Source organism: Xenopus tropicalis, chromosome 4 (genome assembly GCF_000004195.4).
Source record: "Xenopus tropicalis strain Nigerian chromosome 4, UCB_Xtro_10.0, whole genome shotgun sequence".
In the NCBI taxonomy this organism is placed as follows: Eukaryota; Metazoa; Chordata; class Amphibia; order Anura; family Pipidae; genus Xenopus; species Xenopus tropicalis.
In genome coordinates, this window is record NC_030680.2 from 100542896 (window position 1) to 100563238 (window position 20343).

Genomic DNA, 20343 nt, shown 5'->3' on the forward strand with positions numbered 1-20343 from the left:
TCCTAATTTTATGATAATGTTTATTGCAGTCTGCAATAAAATTCAGACTGCTGAAATTTCAGTTTTAATAAATAGGCCTTTTGTGTTACTTGTTATATAGTTACAGCTGCCATTTTCATTAGAGTGTGGAACCTGGTCTGGAGGTGGCAGGAACTCCATGGTTCTCCTACGTCAAAAGGTTTAAAAACACTCAATTGGAAATGGATGGCGGGAAGTACCGAGCAGCGCCGAGCACAACTATACAATCCATAATGCAAGGAGTGCATTTTGATGCAGGTACCTTTAATGAAAGTGGTTTTACACAAACCTGACTGCTGGGAAAGTGCAGGAACCACAACTGTGCAGATTATACTGTGCCATTGGCCAATGAAGTATCGCAGACACTGTTTTCCTGGTTTTATCATCTCCCATAAAGCAACATGTAACATAAACTTGCATGCAATGCACAAAGCTTGTGCTTCCTAGTTTTATTTCTACACTACAGTTGTCCTGTTTCTGGACCACAGAATAGTAGAATGCATAATCTAAAGTTTGTGCCATGGACTGCAACATTAAGGAGTTCAGAAAGTGGTAGAAGAAGATGTAGAATGAAGCATGGGTTCATTGAGATAATGAAGAGCTGAGACTGGTAAATGTTTCAAAATATTTCCACACACCCAGCATTATATATATCTTATAGTCCTTAATGTTATATATATCTAACATTAAGGACTACATTATATTTTCATGGTGGCTTTAAGCCTATGGGTAAAAGAGTAATATGAATGATGTGGCAATACTATGGGCACACCACTATTATATAACATGATATTATGTTTTTACTGTTTAAGTAGGTGCTATAATAAATATGACAGAATAAAATAGTTCTTGCATTATGTAGATTTATTTTTATACACTTGAGGGTTCACTTACTAATATACTGTAGGTGTTACACTGTAAAAACAGCAAGCAATTAGCAAAAAACTGTTTACTGCAAGTTAGAAAATCAAAGCAATTTTTTTACTGGTTGCTATGGGTAAGTGTCCTGGTCATTGTAACACCTATTTTCATAAATTAGCCCTATAAAGTCAAATGAGTAATTAAAGAAAAGCAAAGGATGGGGCTTTACTACATCCCGACAGACATACAATGATAAATAGATATCATTGATTGAACAGGCAGTGATCCAAGAGAGGGAGAGGTCTAATTGTGAAAGAAAAATACATGTTTTCTATTGGTTGGAATTTTGTAGCCCATGTAAAGATACAAGGGCTGACAACAAGACATATGGCTTAGAGTACTAAAGAACTCCTTAGGGACAGCTGTTTGGTTAGTACCTGTAAGTAATGTGAAAAGTGGGCAGTAATTATATACAAAAGGTGTCATTTTAAGAAAAATATCAAGTGCTTCACTAGAGAGGAGAAAAATGATGCCATTTAGATAGGGGTCAAACCAGTGAGCAGTGCAAGTACAATCAATAGAGCAAGGGGTCAAAAAAGCAACTGAAAGAGAAGAGAGGGACAGGAGTTGTAAAATGTGTTAATCTGTCACACAAGAACAAAAGATTCAAATGGAAATCAAGGCATTTGGGGAAGAAAGGTTCTAACATTAAAGACAGCTGAGCTTTGTGGACAGTTCATGGAGGTGAAGGAAGCTTTGTTTTTAGATGTGGAAGGGGTTCACAGACAACAGATTGACCAGATTGGATATGTAGGGTTAATTATATGAGCAGTGTAGTAAAGTTGTTCGGGGCAAAGTAAAAGTATGAAGAAATGACCCTGCCATTATTCAGCAAAGTACTATAGATACAGTAGGTGTCAGATACTGTGCAGTAAATTCTGTAACTATTCTGTAACTAATGTATTATATAAATGTGCACCAGTTATGGAGGACCCATGATTTAGCCCTAATGGTTTGTTCATTATTTCCTCACTTAGAATGTCACATATAGACTGGACTGGACAGATATATAATTATATATATACAGTATAAGTCAAGCTGTCCCAATCATTTGACATTTTCATCAAATGAGCAGATCTTTGCCTGATTTTGCCATCATGAGGCAACATTTTCCAGCTGTTCAGATTAATATCTGACCAATCCCAGTAAAATATTAATTGAAAAGGCTAATGTGTGGGCCCTGGACATGGGGGCCAAGTCAACATTCAATGCTGGTCTAAGTATGGGCATCTTTAGCTGAAATAAATCCTATTTAAACAAATAATTCTTTAGTTTTTAGATGATGTTTTTTTCACTGAAATAATAAGACTTTGTAGTTAATGTTACCTAAGTTGCATCAACAAGGGGAAAGAAGAATCTTTATTTTCCTGGTATTTTAACAGTTATTTAAAATATAGCTACATCCAAAATGCAAAACTCAGAACTATATATTTAAAAATAGGACAATAGCAGTTTTACATTGAAACAGAATCTGCAATCATTATATTTCAGTCATGTGTCTTAACATTGTTGTTTTTTTATATAGATTGTCTATACTGTCACATCTATTACCTTAAAGTGGAAAGCAATTTCCATATCAACAGATGGATACGCCCAACCCCATATGCTGCAAAAAAATTAATGATTACAAGTAAAATGTCACACTTAAAAAAAGCTAATGTGCTAGTAAATAAGCAGGCAATAACCATAAAGGCAACATGTGATGTTAACCCCGTGTTGGCATAGGAAATATTAAGAAATTATATTCACTTTGTAAGCTTTTTAACCCTTTTAACCCTATCCACACTAACAATTATATTCCAGTGAACCAGTTTGGCAGTATAAAGATTAGTGAGTAATCTAATTAAATGTGAAGCTCAGATAGAAGAAATGTATAAAAAGTCACATGACTATGCCATGAAGGTTTTTGATAAGGCCAAGGTTAATTATTTACCAAAAAGAAGGCAAGTTGAGAAATTCCTGTACAGATTTCATAGGCACCAGGTACCTGCAGTGATGCACAGAAATTGGGTATTACATAAGTCAACATATGTATTGGAGGTATTGGAATTCAAAACTACATAAGGGGAAACTACATAAGAATTTAAGATAAGAAAATCTTAACCCTCAGAAAGGGTAACATCAAATTACAAGTTAATATGGGCCCCTCAGAAGTTAATTTAAATTATATGGTGAAGGAATAGGGGTGAGTTTGAGTATGGTGGATTCATTCATTAGGTTCTTTGGCCCCAATGGGTTTCAACAAACAATATAATCTGTTTATATTATGTGGTTCCCTCTTTTTATTGTTCTTTATATTTTCTTGTTTTGCAGGCTTTGGAACGTTGCTAGGCAACTGGTGTACAATAAACCATTGTGAATGGCCTTGTTTGCTTTGTCATGATGCCTATGTCACTTCCTGTCTTACCTTTTTAAAAGCTGATTTCATGTGACCAAAGCTTGATAGAGGTGCCACTGTATACTGAAATATTGCTATTCTATATGGGTTATGTGATTATACTATACGCATTTAAACACAGGGATTGCTAATCCATTCTATATATAAGAATGAAGAAAACAGCAGCACTCCGGTTATTTTGAAAAATGTGAATCTTTACTAAGTGCCAAAGGCAACGTTTCGGGCTTCACTCCAGCCCTTTATCAAGTCTTTATCAAGCTAATCCATTCTATATATATATATCTCAAAGGTCTCAAGGAAGACCGAAACATTGGAATAACAAATAAACTTTATTTCTTTTTCACCATACTTTTAAGTATATATATATATTTATAGACAAACATATGCACCTTTATAAATACTTATAAATACTGTGATTATCTATTTGTAATAGGCTGTTTTAGTTATTGTGGTGCATGATCTTAAATCAGGCATCTGGACAACAACAAAGAACAACACACTCCATTTATGTTACAGTAATTAGCCTGTCACCACTTGCAATGTTATTTGATGAAAAGTATGTCTGACACAAACAGAGTGTTGACAGGTGGATCCCTAAGTGAGTGTTGTTGCATGGAGGTCTGCCAGGCCCCACGTTATTGATTAACATTGCAAGCGTTGATAGGTGGACCGGGTGTTTGGAACAGCCCTTGTGCAATTAACCATAAGCAAATAATTCCTATTTTTTGACTGATTTCCATTTTTCTATAATAAAACAGTACCTTGTACTTGATGGTAAATATGCTGCTTAAATATTGATCATGCAATATTCCTATTGGGCTATTTTAATATTTAAATGTTTTTTAACAGCCTTATCTGAAAAACCCCAAGTTCCAAGCATTCCAGATAAAAAAAAAAAACCCATACCTGTACAAGGTTTTTTATTCTAAAAATTCTCATTATTTGATTGGCCAGAGCTAAAATGGCCTTACCCACATGTATAGTATATTAAACTACACTTAAACTAAAACAGCTGTGAAGCTTGATTATTAGAGGAAGAGATATTAACTGCCCACCTCTAGAGAGTCAGGAAAAAATAGATTTCAAAGAATGCATACCTGTGATACCACAAGTATAACAGTAGGGAAAGCAGACTCAGGCTGTTGCTGGCCCCTTGGGGTATAGAAAGCCATGATTTAAACACTATTGTAATGTACGTATATCAAGCTGATATTTATAGTAATATATTTTTTTAAAGTCATGGAATCAACTTTAACTTTAAGCTGTCTATTCAAGGCCAACACATTTTAAATACAGTTTATATTCTTTTTCACACATTTATATAAACAACCCACCCCCTAACAGTCACAGATGCAGAAGTTTACCATTGCAATATGTAGCTTTGCTTCAAGAGAAAGCACAAAATCAGCAAGCTACACACTTCTCCTAAATGTGGTGCCAGCCAGAAATGATATGATTTAAGAGCACATTTAATGAAATGTGAGGCAGCTTCTTAGAGAAAATATATTCTGACTGATACTGAAAAGTGCCCACATAGAGCTATATTATTGGCTGTGAATAGTGCCACATGATCTTAAATGAACAGCAGTTCCTCACAACACACATACACACAATGACTCCTTGCTAATAACTGTTTGTTTGCCTAGCTGTCAGATTATTCATTCATTCTTATATTATGCAATTCTATTAATATTAAATTGTTTGTGCATGCATGTGTGTGTGTGTATGTTTGTGTGAGTCTACAAATGTAGGGCACATCAGTCTTACGGCAATCAAGTGTCTATTGTAATTTACTTCTTCAATGCGATTCCAATACAGACCAGAATTAATTCTAATTAAGTACCCTACATTTTATTTGTATGCTATACCTCAGAACTATACTCTACAAATGTGATCAACTCTGACCTTCTTTATGTATAAACACAGGGGCACATCTAGAAGGGTAAAGAACTCCCTGACCTTGGAGCGGCAACTGTACAGTCACATGTATAGAGGTTACAGGATATAAGTGGGATTAGGATACAGATACAGACCAGAGGCAAGAGTGTTTGGGTTGTAATGAAGGATCAGTCCCAAACTGTGCACGGGGGTCTATTTTTTAAATATATGAAGGACACATGTCTCAAATCCCAAATAACATTTAATTTCATTAAGTTTTAGAATAGAATTGTGGGCGGATATATTATAATACAATAAATATATTATAAAGCCCATGGAAAAACCAGTGGAGTCCTTGATTAAGCTGGGGCTATAAAAAAATATCTACGGGCAACACTTTTAACCTGTAGGTCTCCAGATCTTACTCAAATGGACATATGACTGGACAAATGTATAACTAGAGTTGGTTCAGGTTTTAATTACAAACAGAGATAAAGCAAAAGTGCAGCTGATGATTGCATCAATATAAGATGGGTCACATGTGACTTGTACATAACAGCAGCAGTAGTGCTATGATAAGGGTGGAAGGCATAATGACAGGTGTCTTTCAGTGACATGTGACACAAAATATTATAAAACTTCAGCCCAATCTTTACAAAGCAATGCCACCGGATAATTCAAGTCACATGCTCTATCTGTATTTTCAAAGACAAGAAAAAGTTAATTTGACAATATGATAGGCACCCCCCAATGAATCCACTTGCTAAGTTTTTCTGCAGGACATGTGCCCATTTTAGGAAAGAACTATACTGGCCCGAAGAAATGACCAACAGAAAGCTGCACCCCCAGATTACACTATTCTCATAGCTACGGACAGCCAGGAAAGATAAGTTAAATGGTGTTGTGGTGCTTAGTTGTCCTAAAAATATAAACTGGAATTATTGGGGGTATCTAAGATACTGGCACCCCTAGTGATTCCACTTTTCCTTTTTCTTTAGATTTATCCCCAAAATATAAAATATACTGTTGTAATTACCACTCTTGGATGCCCAAAAAAACTATTATAGATATAACAATGCTAATATGTAATAATGTATCATTGAAGTCATAGCTGAAGTCATGGCTGTGATACCAACCATACACTTTAGGAAACCTCCAAGGAATGCTTAGTTTGTGGTGTGACTAGCATTTCCAAACTACACATGCCATCACTATCTATCATCCATCTATCATCCAAGGTCAGTTATACTGTGATGTGTTTATTATACAAAAGGATGTGTACCAACTGCAATTAAAAGTTGTTCTGACACTTTTCAGGATTTTACAGGTAAATATCACTTTAAAAAGTGTACTGGTAGCAATCTTATGCACTAAAACTTACAACCCAGTCCCCCATAACTTTCTTCTGTCAGCTACTGACCCTTCTGCAGCAGCACTGATGTCAGGCCTGTGGGTGAGACAAAGACCTCAAGGTCTGGAGCTGCAGCATCAGAACTATGCCCATGCCCTATGATACTGCCGCAGCAGCAATGCTAAAGAGTAGGTAAGTAACAAGGTGACTGTGAGTGGAAAGTTCCTTTTTGCACATGAATTTAATTTCAGAAAGCATATTACAGGGATATTGATGTTTATAAAAATCTGGAAAGTGTCAGGAACTCTTAAAAAAAAGACATGACTGTTTACCCTGCAGTCTTTTAGCTCCTGCTTAATTGGACCTCTGAGAATAGTCAGGATTCTAATGTTTTGGTATTCTTTCACATACAGGTTAACTGTAAATATCCAATATATAAATGTCATGTTAGAGGCAAATTACCTATACAAAATCTGAGGCCTAACATCAAACACAAACACTATTTTCTATAAAATTCTCAAAACTTCTAACATATAATTTACATAGCAGCTTTTTGTCGATAATGAAATAAGATAACCTTGCTGAAAGTGCATTCATCTAGACTTTACCAAGACATTGGGTTCTTTTACTGGACAAATGCTCCACTACCTGCCTAATGCCACAGAAATAAGTGGATGAGGGTGAGCTAAAACACTCACGGCTATGGTTGCGCCCAGCAACATAGCCCAATTTATCACCGATTTTCAATCATTTTTTATATTTTAAACATTAGTCAAATGGCACAAACCCAATAATTAATGTTTAATTACAGTCTATGTTTTTTGGTCCTCTTATAAACATTTGTCTGGACAGCAGCAGTACAGAAGGATGAAGACTAAAGTCTATATTTTAAATTACATGTGAGGTAGTTGTAGTCCACCTTGAACTGTAGTCCAAAAGTTAGTTCTACCTTCAATGTTGGTTATATATATATATATATATATATATATATATATACAAACATACATACATATAAACAGCCTGCTACATGCACACAGTCATACAAACACCATGATCCTGAGTTATCCCATTTATCCTATTTTTCACAGTAAGTTAAATCAAGTTATCTTGTTAGCTTCTCCAAGAAAGAACAGTAACGTATGTAGATAATGTAATTATCTGCATTATCTTGGGATATTCACAGAGGGAAATGGAATAACTGTGAATCCATCTGTTCATATGCACACACATACACATTAGTGACAGGATTTCTGGCCTTCGTGTACAGGCCTATCACACCAGTTGGTAGCATTGTATGCATTTTCATCAAAAGCATTATAAAAAAATATATTTGGTTTCACTTTAGAGCTAAGCAAACAGCAAAACACATAAAATGGTAAACCAAAAACAACAGCATTGAATATATACACCATCTGTTGGGCATTCCATGTGACTCACAGTCAGAGTGTAGCAAAGGTGTGAGCCCAAGTATGTTACAGTTTTCTGCTCTGGGAAAGTGCTAAGAAATATGGTTCTCTATGTGATCACCATGGGCATCGTCTGCTGTACGGAATAAAAGGTAACATGTTTTTGGATCAGAAATTAAAAATAACGTTAATGGCTCTAGTTGGAATCTCTTGACAATTGCAGATATCAAAGTGTAAAACAATAGTTAGTGTGTGCTGCCTTCTCATCCCCCAGAGCTGAATTCTGCTAAATTGCAGCGTATCGGCATCACCAGGGCAGCGCTTGCACAATGTGTCGCTCAGTAGGAGCTGTCTGTGGTGCTGAAACTGAAAGTGGGGGGCGTTTTCCTTACATAAGATTCTCCATATTCCTAACTACCGAAACGCTATTTCCTTTTCTCTTTCTAAATTCTACATAGAAATACTTCTCTCCATGTATCCCCATTCTTTTATTGGGCAGTGTCTATCTGTCTCAAGCATTATTCCATGGAAAACGTGTCTACGTGACATCACTGTGCTAAGAAGAGGATTGTATTGTGTGGGAAAGGCTACATGTGCTCACCATGCCTTTAATAATGAATCAGTGCGATAGGAAAGGGGGGGGGGGGGGGGCACTTTCTCAGCTCCGGTGCAATAAGGGCAGCACTTTCCTTAGGTGAAGTTGAGCAACAGGGGGGGGGGGGGGTTAGAGGCTGGTGATACCTGACTTGGCCAATTCATTGTCAGAGATGCTTCTACCAACAACCTGGTTTAAAACAATCTAGTTTATTGCATGTAAAAAAGGACTGTATTATTGGAATTGCCATCAGGAATATATTAGTTGTTTTAATAGTACAAACATATGGTGAGTGTTTGGAAATATGTTTTCATTCCTCCAACATTGCTTTTGCTATGTAAGCAAAATCTTACCTGCACTAGATGCACAGCTTGGAGTCACACTGCCACTAAGTGAAGGTTATGAGGAGACTAACCTGTGCCTGACACAAGGGTGCACATCCCATGGAATAGCAGAGCTTCCCAGTGAGTAAAAAAAAGGATATGGCCAATCAATGAGCTTCTTGGCGTATTTCCTGATAATATTATCTTCTCCGAAAATGAAGAGAGACCTGTTCACGGTGAAGCAGTTCTGTCGGACAGGGATGGGGTTGTATAAAGCCATGGTCCTTGCCCTCTGGGCTTTGGATTGCTTGAAAGCTGCTTGGGTCCCAACAGGTGCAGCTGGGGAACCTTGTAGGGTCTTGCTCCTCTCTGAGCCCCCATCTGCGGAGCTCAACCTGCCAGTCACAGCCTCTCCGAAACGAGCCATCCTGCAAGTTAACGAGAGAGAGACAAGGTGTAAAGCGTGGCCCCAAGGTGGGGAGTCACTGGGACCTACTGCAAACCAATGGCCCCGCCGCCACTTGCCCTTTAATCCCCGAATCTGCCAAATGATCTCAGCGCAAAAAAAAAGCCAGGATAAACACAGAATGAACAATAGCCACTATTTCCATTCTGCAAAGAAGAAAACCAGAATCCACCACTGATAGCCAAACAGCCTCATTAATTAATTGGCAATCTGCAGCGAGAACATGTCTGTGCGCATAGAAACTGCGTCTGAGGGAAAAGCGCAGACACCGAGAGCGCCTAATGGAATCCAACTTGGGAAGAGCACGATCCCATCCATTTGGAAAATACAACCCCCCCCCCCCCAACCTCAAGGGAAGAAAGAAAAAAAAAACACGCAATCTGCAAGCAGCAACAAAGCCTCAGTCACTTAAAGCTTCCCACATTCCCACGACAGTGGGCAGGCAGTCCGGGTGGAACAGGTAGCACTGCAGCCCTTCCCTACCCCTGAGTGAACTTCCTGCCACTGATATTCCCAGCAGCACAAAAGCACAAGCAACACACTGCGATCAGACGCACTAGGTAGCGGCAAATCGTCCCTGTGCTGAACCCTGGCCGTCGCTACCCTGTGCCTCTGAGCCTCGGGTGAGTAAAACAGGCATCATTAAAGCATATAGGGTAAGGCAACTACTGGAGCAACACAATAATAGTAAAAACATAAAACAGCGGCAGTAATGCCTACATACATCCTATAGCCGGGTTGAAGCTGCACTCCTGTGCCGATCTGCTCCCCGGCTCCTGCCGGCGCTAACATGCAGCTGTAGTGGTGCCAAAATGCGCCTCACTCCCTCCTGGAGACTAGTAGAGTGCATGTGCCCAGCCCTCCCCTCTTCTCTTTCATCTCACTAACTGAGGGACTCACACAGTCTAATGTGCTCCCCCTCCTCCCTCCTGCGATCCCCTTATTACCTCCCCATGAGAAGAATCTGCCAGATCACAGCGAGGAGGTGCAGGAATGAGAGGGTGCAGGGCTGGGCATATTAACACTTACACTCATTTGTATGTTCAACATGTTTTGACACTCAGACCTGGAAGACTGTACAGCTATACATTTAATTACAAGGCATATCTGAGAGTCAGGAATCTTCTGTTTTGATGTATCATGGCTCCTTACAGAGCTTTACTGTGCCAAATGGATATGAGCAGCAATGTGTTAAATCTCACATAGATTTCAGCTGTGGGATTGATGCAATATCATATGTTCCCTTGCAGGAATGTTACACTCACTAAATGAATCATAATTATTTGTTCATCTTATTAAAGACTTGTGCTCTGCCCAATGCTTGATACCCTTATTACCCCTAAATTAGATTCTGGTGCTACATATTTCTAGTAGGGTGGTGGGAACCTAATGGGTTCTAGGACATTAAAGACACTGACACAAGTTCAGATCATTTTGGCTGCTACATTTTTAATATCCCCCCCCCCCCCCCACTAAATGCTGGTCTAATGTGAACCATTTCAATGTTTAGAAGGACTGCAAAGGCTTTATATAATTATATTGACATTATAATAGCCTTTGTGTGCACCAATGTACATATTTACTTTTTTGCCTTTATCCTGGAATTTATAAAGCAAATTATTATCAGTTATTATTATCTTTATATTTCAATGCAGGCTCTGTACTATTCAAGTTCCAATATATTCTGGTTACTGACCCTATTACCTTGTTAATAGGGTCAATGACTCTAGTAACCAGATAGCAGTTTGTATGCCAAACTGTACAGCTTATATGAAACAATTAAATATCCTGATATAAATATAAATGGAGACTTCCAGTATGCACTGATCAGAAAGATATTATTCATAAATCATATCAGATTGCCTTAAAAAATTCACACAGGGTGCCATCAGCCCTAAGGCCAGACCTGTCTTCTAGATAACTACATTATTACCACTGAGACAAATTGGAGAGGCTTCTAATGGGCTTTTTTTTCTTCTTCATTTTTTTTTGTCTTCGAGTCAGCTAGCAGTTAGGCGGGATTTATTTGGACAAATTGGTTAAATTGGATGGATGTGTGGATTTTTCCATCCTCATCTACTATGTTATGTAACAACTATTATTCATTAGCCAAACTGATTTGATAAGTTAGGCTCCACCCTGTTAATTTTGCACCAATGAATGAAATAAGCCTTGAGTAATATTCAACATAAAAAAAGGAACAGAGGTAAGAGTCACCCCAACCCAATCTGATGAGAGGGACACACAATGCACCATAATCAAATCATCACAACAGAAGCTGTCAGTGCATTGAAGCTTTTGACATTATGAAGTCACTATTAAGAGAGCCTATAATATCATAGACTGAGAGATGGAAACAATAGACGTCATAGACAGAGAACTGTTAAGCCGAAGGCCTGGTAATAGTAAACAACTGGTAGTTTGGGCTCCAGTCAGTAAGAAGGATATTAATGAGCTGGAGGGAGTGCAGAGTACACACTTTTTAAAACCATGTGTGCAATTTTGAAAAATTGGTGTGCACAGTGCAAACTTATGTGTGTTAATGCAAATTCCTTTTGTGCACCCCAATTTCTTGTGTGTGCTGCTCTGAAAATATGTGTGCGCAGCTTAGAGGGAACATTGCACTTAATTACTCTTAGAGGATTAGAGGGCATTGACAGATACCAGGGGATCTTTTTATAAGAAAAGAACAAGAGGCCACCACTTGAGGAACTTCCTTTTTATTTGGAGCAGAGTAGGTAGTTCTTCACAGTATAGGCAGTGAGGCTGTGGAATGCCCTGGTGATGTGATGGCAGGTAGCGATGAGCAAATCTGTCCCATTTTGCCTGAAAAATTAGCAAATTGGTGCGCCTATTTTGCTGTGACCACGCCCATTTAGACTTGACCGTGCCCAATTTGCAATGTCTGCGTCATTTTTTGATCCACAGTGAATTTTTTCATGCTGAAATTTCAATGAAGTTTTGTGAAACAATTCACCAATGGCGATAAGCACAAATTCGCAGCTCCATGCCTGGTGAAAAAATGTGCTCATTAATAATGGCACATTATAATAGTGCCTTAAAGAGGGGCTTGGATGATTTCTTGAACCAGCATAATATCCAAGGCTGTTGGGATCTTAAGATATACAAGTAGTTTAGTATAGGTATTTGCATATATAGTTTATATATGTGAGTGCATAGATTGGTCAGTATTCTTATATATACAGTATGTGTGTGTGTGTATAGGCATTGGAAATCTTTTGATGGACCTTGGATCTGTTTTTCAGACTAATTTAAATATGTAGGAGGGGTCACATGGGAAAAAAATTCAGAATCATTTACTGGAAAAGGAGTAGGGAATGGCATATGGTAGATAGGAATAGAGAATAGAGTTAGAACTAGTAACAAGAAGAAGACAGTATATAAGTAAAAGAGGAGAGAATGAGAATAGAATGGCACAAGGGGGAAAAAAGGAGAAAGGCAGCAGGGAGAGACACAGGAGATACATGAAAAAGAAAAAAAAAGAAAAAAAGAAAGAGGAGAGTGGATTGCATGCTATACCTGTCCACCAATGAAAGGATCCCTGCTCTGACTAGTTAATGAACCCCCCACACCCCGTTAGGTGTTTCTGGTTTGGGGGTTACAATGGTTGTTTCTAGGGGACAGAGCTGCAAACACTGAGTACTTTTTTTCAACTCTTGCATTGTAATTATGACCTGAAAGTCATTAACTGGGCAAATTACATTTTCCATTAGAAGTACATTATTGTCCTCTGTTGTACATCTTCTGGTGAATTCTCTTTTATGTCTAAGGTGTCTGAGATTATCCCTCCCAACAAGCAGCAGGGCAACCATCAGAATTCCTATCCCAAGTACATGTAGTACATTTGGGGACACCTAGGTAACATCAAATTGTATTAAATATTTATTTTTCAAGGCCCCAGTAATGAAAGGGCACATCCACAATAGCGCTTGCCCTGGAAGAGAAGTGCTGCACTGTAAAATAGACAAGCATAAGTCTGATAAGGCAAGGCAGCTATATTGCTACCAAATAATGGAAACACATAAAAGACTGTAAAAAGAATAACCTCCTCTTCAAGGCAACTCAAAAGCAGCAGTAGTTAAAGGCATATTAAATAGCTAAGCCATCAATTAACAGGGTCTTTTAATTTAAGATAATGTCAGTAACCTGCATCTGCTTTAGAGCTACAAATTCCAACTTTCCTTAGATTGTGAAAGCTGTTTTGGAAGTCTTGGAATGGCAGCTTTACATAGGAATGGTTAAAAGTACTTTGCTAAACAGGGATTGTGGCCAGAGACTTGTTAGGATGTTTAACATGTACCACATGTTCTTAAAGGAAAACTGCTCATTTGCTGAAGCAATACTGGCAGAAGGCTTTATTTCAAGGGGATTCTGGGAATTATAGTTCAATGAAAAAAGGAGAGTTTTAGGTTTCATATTCTTGATTAATTAAATTTCTCCCCTCACCACAAGATAGGGCCCAAGGTAAAGTGGTATGAGAGGCTCTGTTTTCTAACTCCAGCCCTGTGTGGAATTAATGCTTCAAAAAGAACAGCTGCATAATAGTCACCTCTAAAGCCTATGCCAGGAAGGTCCCGACCCTGACAACTACAATTTTCAACAGCAGTGAAGGCTTAGTTTTACTTACAGATGTAAAACCTACAGTGTGTTACAGTCTCCAGTGGTTAATTACAAGGGCTAGCTAACATGGAGTACCCTGTCAGTCTCTAACCCCCACTACATATCAGTAGACCCCCTCCTTGCAAGCAAATCCTTTGTTAGTGATAAATGATTCACTCTTATTTCCTTAACCCCTCAGCTGACAGAGTGGATTAAATTATGTTTTCACAGTAGGATCTTTTAGAAGAAATATAATTTGTGAGGCTCTTGCATGCAGATCTGTCAATTAAAGCTTTTATTTGGCTATGAAGACAAACCAGTCATTTATCATGTAGTCTTTTCTCTCTCATGTGCTAAACATAGTTCACATTTATCAAGAGCAGGGATGTGACATCGTTAAAATTGGCACCACAGGGGGCTGAGCTGCAATGCAGAGCTGCCCATTACAGACCTTACTTGTGCATAAATAGGTTAACTAATGCAGTATGCTAACTGAAGTGCAGCTACACAATATCTCACAATAGAGTTCTCTTGTGGTATTGAAAATATCCATAGTGATGCATGACTCCAGTAAGCATTTTGCGTAATGAATAGTAAAAGCTAAGCTACTGGGCTAACATTGTTAATTTGGCACTGTCTCTCCAACAAGTCCTGTAAAACAGAAATGAATAGCATGTCAGCCAAGCAACATGGTCTGTTTACAGTCACATTTGATTCAATATTCTTTTTCAAATGCAGCTTTGAAGACAGGACAGAAATGACTGTCCGATTGGAATGTATCTACATTTCATAGAGTTCATGGAGTTCATATAATTTGATTACATTTGTAGGATGGCATTGCAGGGAGATTAGTCGCCTGCGATAACGAAGATAATCTCCCCGCGTGCCACTGCCCTTAGACTAAAGCCACACATAGGTGGTTCTTAGCCTTCAGGTAAACACAAGGTGATAACCTGCCCCTATGTTCCTTAAGGGTGAAGACACACAGAGCTACTAGTAGCAGCTACTTGTCGTAGCTACTAAAATAGATAATGCTGATGGTTTACTGGTAATTATCTCTACATGTGTTTTAGCAAACGCATTCTCAGTATTGTCTATAGCAGGGTATTTTCTGGCATTTAGTAACTCAGTGTGTCTTCACCCTTTAGCTTTTAAATGTGCCTATATCTGGAGCCACTGCTTCAAACCACGTGCTGGCACACAGATTGGATTTCTTCTAACATATGCCTAAACCTTTCCGTGTGCCTGCACCCAGGCAGACCCAATGGCTACTTATGCAGGCACATAGGGAAGCTTCAAGAACAATTGGGTGGATTCTCAGCCTGCATTTATCCAAGGGCCAAATAAGCAGACCTTTTCCCAATTTGCCGACCTGAGGTGGGCTTTATCGGGCTAATTACAGCAATAGAGATAGGAGTGGTCAGAGCAAGGAATGCATCAATATCAGGCAGATATTTGTCAGGTAAGGCCATCAGGGGTTGGCAGTTAAGCTGCCAAATCAGTCTAAAGGACTTAAATCGACAGCTTAAATCTGCCTGTGTATGGCCACCATTAGGGGGCCGATTCATTAAGTCCGAATTACGAGTCCGATTTACGAAAATTCTAATTAAATACAAAAATTTTGAATGTGCGTTAATTAAAAAAAGTCACGTCATGCTTGTATGAAAATATTGTGGTACGATCCGAAAGTTACGAAATTTTCGTATCCAAACGATCGTAAACGGGCCGAAAACCTTTCTGAACCTTCAGTGCATGATTTTGGATGCCTTCCATAGAACTCTGCAGCTCCAACCTGGCCCAAGGAAAGTTATGATACTGAAGCTTGAATGAATTCCGAAACTTTCGTACTCGCGCCAAATAAGATTTTGTCTCACAAATTGTCGGAAATTGCGGAAATTAACGAAAACTATGCACAGTTAGAACAAATACAAATTTTTTCTATTCGTAACCAATTGTACATTGATAAATGGGCCCCTTAGTCTTTTATTTCTGGTTTGGTGATATGGTTGCGACTTATTTCTCTGTGTGAATAATGATCCATTGCCTACTGCATATCATTTACAGATGGAGCAAGTAGTTTCTGGCACCAGTGCAGAGAAGAATGTCCATTGTTCATCAAATCCCACCAATAAGGGCAAAGACACAAGGAGCTACTTAGTAGCAGCTTCTTGTCACAGCTACTAGATGCAAGATGGCATAGACAATACTGAGAATTGTCCCTGCTAAAACACACAACGTAGACAATTATCAGTACATGATCAGCATTGTCATGTTTTTGTAGCTGTGACAAGTAGCTGCTACCAGTAGCTTTGTGTGTCTTCACCCTAAGGGGTTCTCCATCTGTAACACTATTAAACTATACTTCAAAAAAACAGCATAGAACACATTAATTTAGTCTGTTAGATACCAATAAATCTACACTGACCATAACAGAATGAGTTAAAGGACAGGAAGGGTTTTCCTTTGGAACAACAGCTGAATTAATTGCCCCATTTAATTGTTCATTTAGTTTTCTATTGATCAGGGTCTAATGCGTACCCTTTATGCAATGCAACACTTTAGTGCTTTCCACTTAAACATACTGGAAGGCTGACAAATCCATTATAGCCATTTACTTTTTGGGTCACTAACAGTAATTACACAGTAAGTATAATTTGCAAAAGCTATACTATTATTTGTCTGAGCTCCATTGTCCCTGTAATCACTATCATTTACATGGTGTGTTAAAAGTAATAACCCTTTTGTTTCTAATTTAACAAAATCAGTGAGGGGGAATACTGTATTTTGGTTGCTAGTCTCTTAGGTCCCTAAAATTTGTTAAAGCTATAAAACAACAATGAAAAGCAGCGTTGGACTGGGGCAGTGGTTGTTACTTAAAAGGCACATGCTCGCTGCTTTGCAACTTGTGGCTCCTTACTGTAAACACAGATGCAGTGCCACAAGCAGGGGAGCAGGGTGGGTTGGCAGGGGCCCATAAGGGCTGGGGACCACCCAGTTTTCTACTGGTGTCCTGCCAGCCCAGTCCGACCCTGATAAAGGGTATTTTAGGTTGCAGCTGCACAATACACATGTGCACTTTGATAAGATCCCTGGGGGAATGAACAATATTGTACAAAATTGCCAGAAGCCAAATAATACTTTTTTGGAGAAAGAAGTTCAAGATTGTTTTGGATTCTCTTATCAGCTCTCCCGAAGTTGTGATCAACACAAAATCATCTACCTTACATTTAACACATTTTTCATTAAGAGATGTATTTCTAAAACTCGCAAAAAATGAGTTGCTTTTACCTGCTAAATTCTACCACATCTTTGTGTCACTGCATACAGTAAAGAGCTGTCGAAATGTAGAAGTGTAAGGACCAAAAAAATAAAAACAGAAACAAGAGAATGCTGCACAGAAAGGGAGAAGGAAAAGAGAGAAGATGAGGAAATGAGAAGTAGGGAAAGGGAGGGATATGAAGAATAGAAAGTTTGTACAGGGAAGGTCAGGGGAGATTTGAAAGAGAAGGCACACGGATAGAAGACGGTATAAAGAGGAACAGAGCAAATAAATAACTGAAGAAGGAAGTTGTATAGACCAATGGGGAGGAAAACTGAAGCAGTACAGAACAACATGGGAAGATAGGTAGGGAGACATGTAGAAACAAGAATATCTATGCCTTCCTGGTGACAGGCTTTTCTGGTAGGAATCTTTATCATTTGCACAAAATGTATATTATCCTATATATGAACCACATGACATATGGGAAACATGCCATCTATTAGCCACAATAACACATAAAGTTCCTCCCCTACCTGTAGCACCATGAATGTTAGGCCCAGCTTACAAGTGTAAATGCTAACTGTTCAATTAAGTACATCTATATTTCCATATACAAACACTTTACAGGCTGCACCAGACATTTTTAATACTCCAGGATTCATCAAACGTTTTGAATGCTTTCCTTCAGATTCAGGGTTTGGGTCAGTTTACGAACCTCAGAGTTAAACTGCACCAGTGCAGCTACCCATAACAACCAATCAGCAGTTAGTTTTGATCATCAACATTAAATATGAAATCAATAATCTGTTTGCTGAATAACTGCATTAGTGCAATTTAGAATTTAAAGAAGTGCTACCACCAAAGACATTTCAAGGGCTTAGTGACTTTGGTTTCAAACCATCACAATATGCTTCAAAGGAATAGCTAAAGTGTATTTTGATTGGACCAACTGTTAATACCAATGATTACCTTGTAGTCTTGTTGTACTGATTAGCTTAATGGGAATCCAATACGATTCTTAATTTTTTCTAATAGTTCAATTTTTTGGGCTAGGTAATGTACCTTTATGGGTTTGTGAGCAACGCTGGCTGAAATATGCCACATACTTAAGGGTAGTATAGGCTTTAAAGTGATAGGGGAGACTACAGACTAAAATACAATGTCTTTTAAAGGGCAACTTTGTGCTATGGTCTTGATTGATCTAAATCCTTATCTGTTGCATTTTTTTTGCACAGCATGAACAAAAGAATATTTGTGTAGTAGGGTAATGTGTAGATTTGGTTTTAAACACCATAGTGCAAGATTTAGTATTTCTGCTTAGTCTGCTAGTATTAAATATTCTGCATAGACTATGAGCAAATTTGACATTCTGTCAAATTTTTTTTTTAAATTTGTGTTGTCATTTACTGTACCATTTACTGTACTTTTGCTCCTGGCTGTACCTTAAACAACAGTAGTTTCTTGTGAGATTTAATGAATATGTATTCTATTCTAAATATTTATTTTTTATTTCCCACATACAGTAGTTTGTTACAAAGGTATTACATTTTATATTTTACAGTATATTACCTGTTTGAGTTTATAACTTTTTGTCACTAAAAAACTTTTCTGGTTTTGTTATATAAACTGCAACACTTTTGAAAGTTCACAAAACATTACACTAAATGCACAATAGAAGAATTGTTTTTATTGCTTGTACGTTTTCTGTTAACATTTTTTGTTACTTTTTTTTCTAGAAATAAGAGGTTATTCTGGCTGAAACTGGGGTGAACTCATCAAGTGCCTGTGATTAAGTGCCTGTAGGCACAAAAAAAGCATCAAGCTTTCATGTTTGAGATGTTTTTTCTTTAAATAAATCTAACCAGGTTTTAATTGCACCACTTTTTGTGGTCCAGTTTTGTGCCAGCCCATTCTCAGTTTTTAAAGTGATTTGGTTTGACGTTTCTTCTAGAGCAGGGCTGTCCAACTAACTGCCCATGGGCCATATCCAAGGGGTAACTCTTTACTCTGCAGGGTCATTAATATTTTGAGAGATCACACACCTGCAACAGCAAGAGAACCACATGGGGGAATATAAAAGGTTTCAATCCGTTCCAAAAATTAGCCCAAACCTGAGTATTTTTCTTGTCATTGCCTGAAAGCAGTGAGGTTGCAGGACAGGACAGCAGAGAATTAACGGCTTAAGGGGGCGGTTAGATTGCTGCAGGAAAAAAGGGAAAGGAGATAGAAGACAAAAGGGTGATGGGGTTGGTAGAAAACAAGAGGGAGAAGGTGTGATAGGAATCTGACGTGAGGGGGCAGAAAAAGAGAAGTGAGGGTGAAGCAAAAAAAGAAAGAGAAAAGAAATGGAGTGGATAAAGTAAATGGGTAAGTAAGAATGTAAAAAGAACTAAGTGAAAGAAGACATACAACTCAATGAAATTTAGAACTGCCACTATTATAAAAATCCTCGAGACTAAACTAAAGTTTACAATTAGTTTTTCTGGCTGCAAACTATACAATGTTGCTGAGAGTCACTGACAGATCTCACTTGCTCTAACTGGCTCATCCCAGCATTGGCAGAACTCTACTGACAAACTGCAAGGCTGTCTGGCCTGCAGTAAGGGCAAATGTTAGGTTGAGGAAGCACACCTTCTGGGAAAAAAAATAAGCATCCATTGTACAGGTATGTATATAGTACATGCATGGTACTTTCTGCTTCAACAGCAAGCTGAGATGTCTTTTGTGCCAGGCAATGTTCTTGCATTCCAGAATGAAGCACAAAATCTGTACTTTCAGGATGAATACAGTGCTGTCTGCATTTGGTTATTCTGTATTCATGAGGGGTGGGTTGTCTATTATCTCTTTCCCTACCTGTCCCCTAACTTGAGCATCATTCAGACGTGCAAGTAAGGGGGTGTCAATGGGCATATGGTGCAAAGGAGCCCTGTCCTACTGCACGGTGCTCTGCACTTTACACCGAATTTTTTTCTTCGTAGTATGGTGCAGATCACAGCTAGGGCCCTTTGTGAATGAGCACTAAGGATCATCATTTTGTATCCCTTAGTTCTCTTGCACTTGGTTTCTAGGCATTAGTAAATGCCCCCTAATAACTTAATTGTAGAT

At 38.3% G+C, this 20343-nt stretch overlaps 1 protein-coding gene across 6 annotated transcripts in view; it reads right to left on the reverse strand.

Annotated features, from left to right (window-relative positions):
- cacna1e (calcium channel, voltage-dependent, R type, alpha 1E subunit) overlaps nucleotides 1–20343 on the reverse strand; it is a 362844-nt gene that overhangs the window by 174417 nt on the left and 168084 nt on the right. For 5 of the 6 annotated variants that reach the window (XM_031900980.1, XM_031900983.1, XM_018093597.2 and 2 more), the window contains exon 3: nucleotides 9052–9318. In XM_031900980.1, coding sequence (XP_031756840.1) covers nucleotides 9052–9318 — 267 coding nt within the window. Of the gene's footprint in view, nucleotides 1–9051; nucleotides 9319–10080; nucleotides 10225–20343 lie in introns of those variants that run through there. The other variant, XM_031900982.1, reaches the window with a different exon arrangement.